Consider the following 5,521-nt stretch of genomic DNA (forward strand, 5'->3'; position numbering starts at 1 on the left):
AGTATTTGCTCATTACGTGTGTTGTTTTGCTATATTATCATTTTTTCTCTTTATTACGAGCAGTAATGTTCGAGCAGGTCTTGTTCAGGAAAGTGACCAAGGACCTAAAGCTCCTCAATCACTTGGGGGCATATAAGGTATCTAGTAAGCAACGCATATCAACGAGTATATGTAAACACATGAGAAAAATAAGTGAAAGCATGCTACAGTACTTAGAGTATTTTTCAAAATTTTGTTTAAATTTTGTTAAATCAAAACAAAGTGCTATGCTAAGTTCGGTCATGTGAACAGATGTTATAATAAAATGGAAATATTATAATATCAAAAGAGAAATCATTTACACCGCGAGCAGTTTATGCTCGGATGTAATTGTTAATTAAAAGGAAAAGTTGCCCATGCAGCAAAAAATATATTGTCTTGACACTACGAACCGAGGTCCGTGTGTCCCAAAATACAAATTACAAAGTTGAATAAAAAATAGAAAATTTATGAAGCAGGAGGATCTTGAGGAGTTTTCTGGTCGACGGAGGCCCCAATTTCCTCTTCTACGCCATCGATGCCCGTAGCCAAGGAGATTTCGGGGGAGGCTGGAACTTTCGCTCTCTCCTCCTCTTCAAGGAGAGCCAGGCACCTGCTTATCTTAGAATGCCTCATACGCTCTGATAGATAGCTGAAGTCCGCCTTGCGGTTGTGCTTCCAGAACATATAGAAGCATTTAAAGGTGGCTCCCTTGTACCTCTCCAGGTTACTGGCATTAGTCTCCTCGAGCTCTTTGACGCGTTCTTCCAACCTCTCAGTCTCCTTTCTGCTGATGACCAGATCATCTTGAATCTTAGAGGCTTCCTTGAAATTAAGAAAAGAAGCCTCCTTGTACTTCTCTTTAGTTTCAATGGCTTTGGTCAAGGTAGCCTGATGTTGTTTCAGCTCTTCGGCCAGCTTAGCCTTCTGTTCGAGCAATTCAGTGTTTTTCTTCTCGACCACTTCAAGCTGCTCGGTGTATTTGGCCTCAGCTGCCTTAAGCTCCTCGATGTATTTGACCTCAACCGTCTTAAGCTCCTCAGCGTGTCCATCCTCGGACGCTTTAAGCTGCTCGCCAAGTCTCTTATCATATTGAGCGGCTAGGGCTCCTGAGCAGCGCCAGCTAGCGCTCATGGTCAGAACTCCGTGCGATCAGAAAAAAAAGATAAAATTGTTATTGGAAATAAAATGACAAGATAAACAGATAAATCTCAGCAAATAATGGCAACTTACGCTGAGCACTTCGTTCAGCGCACGGTTAATGATCTGGTCGACCTCCATGGAGTTGGTGCGATGATAGCCTCTCGGCTGCGTCGGTGCCTCGATAGCTTAGCCAGCCTATCTTTGGCTGAGCTAAGCACAATGTTTGTCAAAGCCTCTCCTGTTTGATCAGGAGGTGTCTGGTCAGCAGGAGCTGGAGGATGTTGGTTAACAGGCGCCGGAGGACGTGTCTGGTCGGTAGGGGCTGGTGGAGACGTCTGGTCGATGGGAGCTGGAGGAGGTGTTGTTTCCTTGGAAGGAACTGGTATTGGAGGATCCGCGATCTGAGTCTTTTTTGTCGGAGGGTTGCTGCTGCTCTCTCCGCGGTGTTGCTTGCTCCCCTTTTTCTTGCTTGGACGAGCAGCGGGTTCAGGTTCGCTGTATAGGTCGAATATATCTTCAACTGACATGACTGCAAAATAGAAGCGAACGGTCAAACAATATAGATGGAGATACCTACTAGATCAAGGAAATAAGATCAACGAAATTACAAGTAAAATACCGAGCTACAACTACTGGTCGCTACATTATTTAGTGTACTACTGCTACACGCACTCACTGCCTTGAAGAAGTCTGCATTTAAATTAGGTGTGTATTTAAAGTTTCCATCCCCGTCAAATAAATGACAGGAAATGGGAAAATTGTCTAAGAGTGAGAAGTCAGTACCGTTCTCATCTGAAGATTCAAGAATAGGCTTGGGGTGTTCAGAAACCTTTTGCTTGCCCTTTCCTGGTGGAGCAGAGGCAGCAATTGCTCGTGGGGTGCTGGAGGGTTCCCTGATGGTCACTCCCGTTGTCCTCCTCCTTGGAGCTTGTGACACATCTTGGTGCTGCTCGGGAACTTCTCCACCGGTAGCGCTCCCAACAGTTGATTCCCTCACATCCTGGTGAGGTGCCAGAAGGCCAACCAGCATTAGATTGGTCTCCGTGACTAGCTCTTTGATGCTTTTTTTCTATATTGGTCATGTTGGCCAGGGATGTTGCTTGTATCTCCATTTCTGGAGTAAAAGCTGGTCGACGCCATGGACCTAAATGACACCAAAGTTATAAGGAATGTGCAGAAAAGCTAAAGGGAATTAAGCGACCAGCGAATAAATAATTTACCTCCTTCAGTGAAGGCCAGATTGTTGGCAACCAGGTCTGATGTTAAAAAGTACTCCTAGAAGTACTTTCCCACGTTGGACTTGTGGGTGATCTCACTCAGAAAAGTACGAGCAGATTCCTAGTGGTAAAAGTGGAAGAACCCCGTGTTGTTGTGATTGGGGTTGGACTTGAGATCAAACAAATAATTGATCTCGTGTGGCGTAGGAACGAGCCACTTCTTATGACTGTACAGGTGATAGAGAGCAGAGAGCACTCTATATCCATTTGGGGTGATTTGGAAGGGAGCGACCTCGAAATAGTTGTCCACCCCTTGGAAAATCGGATGAAAAGGCAAGGTTGTCCCTTCCTCAATGTGATATCTTGACCAGGCGATGAAGGCGCCCCCAGGCAGGTTTGCCCGCTGGTCGATTGTAGGCTTGATTAGGGTTATCTGAGGAAGTTCGTACTTCTTGAGATAATTCCCTACCATCCTAGCTGTAATGTTGCTAGGAGGTACTACATACCATTCGACCTCTGGTCGAAGGACGTCCCGAGGTTGGGCTTTTGTTTGGATTTCTGGCTGGGAAGTGTTTTTCAGGTTGAGGGTTGGTCAAAGGATTTTCAGCCCGAGGAGCAGGCTGTTTGGCAGGAGAAGTGGTTGTTTTCTTTTTCTTTTGAGCAATAGATTTTACGCGACCCATGTTGGCTGGGCTGGTTGAAGAACTATTTGAAGGGTTATGAGAAAAAGGAATTTTCGGGATTAACAGCGATGGCTGTTCTTGATCTTTGAGTAACTGTGCGAGCAAGTCGTTGTCGATCGACCTCTCACCTCCCCACGAGTCATGCATGAAAATCTGCGAACAGAGAAGGGGAGATGAGAATCTACGGCCAAAAGACCAAGAAAGTGGAATCGTTGGAATAACGTTGCTTGTGTATAAAAGTTAAGCTTTTATACGACCAGCAACATTCTAACAAAAACACTAAATTTTATGCGAACAGTTTAGAAAAAACTTTTCGACTTTGAGAAAGGGCGGGAAAAACCCAATTTTTTCTACATGCTTAAAAATCGAATTTTTACTTCGATTTACGCTTTAAATCAATAATCCTATCTCCCAAACCGATTCCTAAGCCTCATGTAGTGTTTTTTCCTTATCCTATCATGCTCGGACCTACGTGCCCATTTACCCCAAATCAGTTTTTTAAGAACATTTAGGAACTCAAAGTCTGAAACAAACCAGAAACTAAATATTGCATGGCATCTCAACGACGGAGAAGTTCGAGAAACTTACTTGGATAAAGATTAGTGCAAACTTCTGAGACGATGAATGGCTGGGAAGAAACTCCGAGGATTGTTGGGATCGTTTGGGTCTTTTGGGTTCTCAGGGTTCTATTATTCAGTATTCTTGAGAAAAAGATAAAAAGTAAAAGGAAAAAGGTAAATATGAAGGGTTATGTATATTGGTCGAAGCACGGTTACAGAGGTAATCATGAGGGGTGATTTTTCGAGGCATGGAAAAGCGTAATAGCCGTCAAACCACTTTTTGGGAAACTACAAAGAAATGATTGGTTGCCTTTTTCGAGAAGGCATGGATGACTCTGATAGATTTGACAAGGCATATGAAAGGTCTATTGTCTAAGTTTATTTTATACTGGTCGCAATAAAATAAACTTGGGAGGCAAATGTTTACCCAAAAACGACCCCTAATGACGTGGCAGGATTGGTTCACACGTGGCAGGCACATGATGGCTTTTAGTGAGTGTATTATGCTCGGCCATCAAATAGAAGATTATTGGTTTATCATTCATCACGCTTCCAATCGACCAGCCTGGTTGTAGACTTTCATTTATTTTGTTTTGATATGCAATCTTGTAATTACGCATTAATTACAATTTCTTTTATTACCTAGATACACATGTCTTAATTGTAATTAGGGCCCATTGGCCCATGTACTCTTCTTGAGCCTATAAATAAGAATCAAAGGGCTCAAAGGAGGGGACTTTTGGATCTTTGAATCCTGAGAGAAAATTATAGTGTGATTATTCACCGAAGTTGTAATTCTCCCAAGGCTTGTGAAACTCGTGAACCCTAGTTCATTGATCACAGTATTGAGACTCTACATCAATAAGAACACTAAGTGGACATACACTACTACAAAATTATACTTAGACGACATCCATGTGATGATGTTTGTAGTAGAACTATCATATCATGTTAAAAATATACATGACATAACAGTCGCTCACAAACTGTTGTGCCATGCAAATTAAAACTCACATGAAATGATAGTTTTAATGAGATTGTTGTAACATGCATATTTTTAACATGAGACAACATTTCTTCTTAAACTGTTGTCTAATGAAATACAAATTTTCTAATAATCAAGTACTAATTTAATTTGTATTTTTTAATATATTTTATGTAAATATATTAATTAATAATTTGCAACACACAATAGCTACTAGTTAAAGAATACGTTTTGTTTTTAAATGAGTTATTCAAATAATTGTTTAAATTTTTAATACTATTTTGTAATATTAATTGCTAATTGAATTACTTATTATATATTTCATAGAAGATTTCTTTTATTAAAAATTCATTAATGATGGTGCTGTTTGATAACACTTAAAAAATAGTTTTTTTATTTAATTAATTAAAAATTTGACAATTAAATATAAACAGTGTTAGTAACTTTATTTTTATTTATTATTTAAAATTTTTTTCATTAAAATTTATTAAATTTTGAAAATAAATTTTTTTCACTTTTAAATTTTTTTTAAGCTGTTTCGACTTTTTGTTTCTTTTTTTTTTCTCTTCTTCAAATCACTCTGCATTTTATATTATTAAACAAAAAATAAAAATAAAAGTTATCAAACATATTTATTATTTTTTGTTTTTAAAAACAATAAACAAAAATAGTTACCAAATATATTTTTATTATTTAAAAATAAAAAAACAAAAATAAAAATAATATTTCTATTTTTGAGTTCAAAAAATTCAAAAACATGTTCTTACCAAACACAATTGATACTTTTTAAAATTTATAGTATTAATTTTATTTTTTTATTTTAAAACTAATAAAAACTATTTTTTAAATAACAGATTATTTTGTATCTTCTTTATTTTTTTTTTTAAAGAATGACTTTCTTAATATTTCTAGGTT

The 5,521-nt window shown here is 38.5% G+C and overlaps 2 protein-coding genes across 2 annotated transcripts; both read right to left on the reverse strand.

Moving 5' to 3' along the window:
• Nucleotides 1-486: 486 nt before the first annotated feature.
• Nucleotides 487-1,152, reverse strand: LOC133825527 (uncharacterized). Its single transcript, XM_062258456.1, has one exon. It carries the CDS (start codon nt 1,150-1,152, stop codon nt 487-489), a length of 666 nt encoding a protein of 221 aa, XP_062114440.1.
• A 113-nt stretch (nt 1,153-1,265) lies between these two features.
• On the reverse strand, nt 1,266-1,688 carry LOC133825528 (vegetative cell wall protein gp1-like). The gene has a single exon (XM_062258457.1). It carries the CDS (start codon nt 1,686-1,688, stop codon nt 1,266-1,268), a length of 423 nt encoding a protein of 140 aa, XP_062114441.1.
• Between the last annotated feature and the right edge of the window lie 3,833 nt (nt 1,689-5,521).

The sequence above is a fragment of the Humulus lupulus genome, chromosome 3, assembly GCF_963169125.1.
Source record: "Humulus lupulus chromosome 3, drHumLupu1.1, whole genome shotgun sequence".
Classification (NCBI taxonomy): Eukaryota; Viridiplantae; Streptophyta; class Magnoliopsida; order Rosales; family Cannabaceae; genus Humulus; species Humulus lupulus.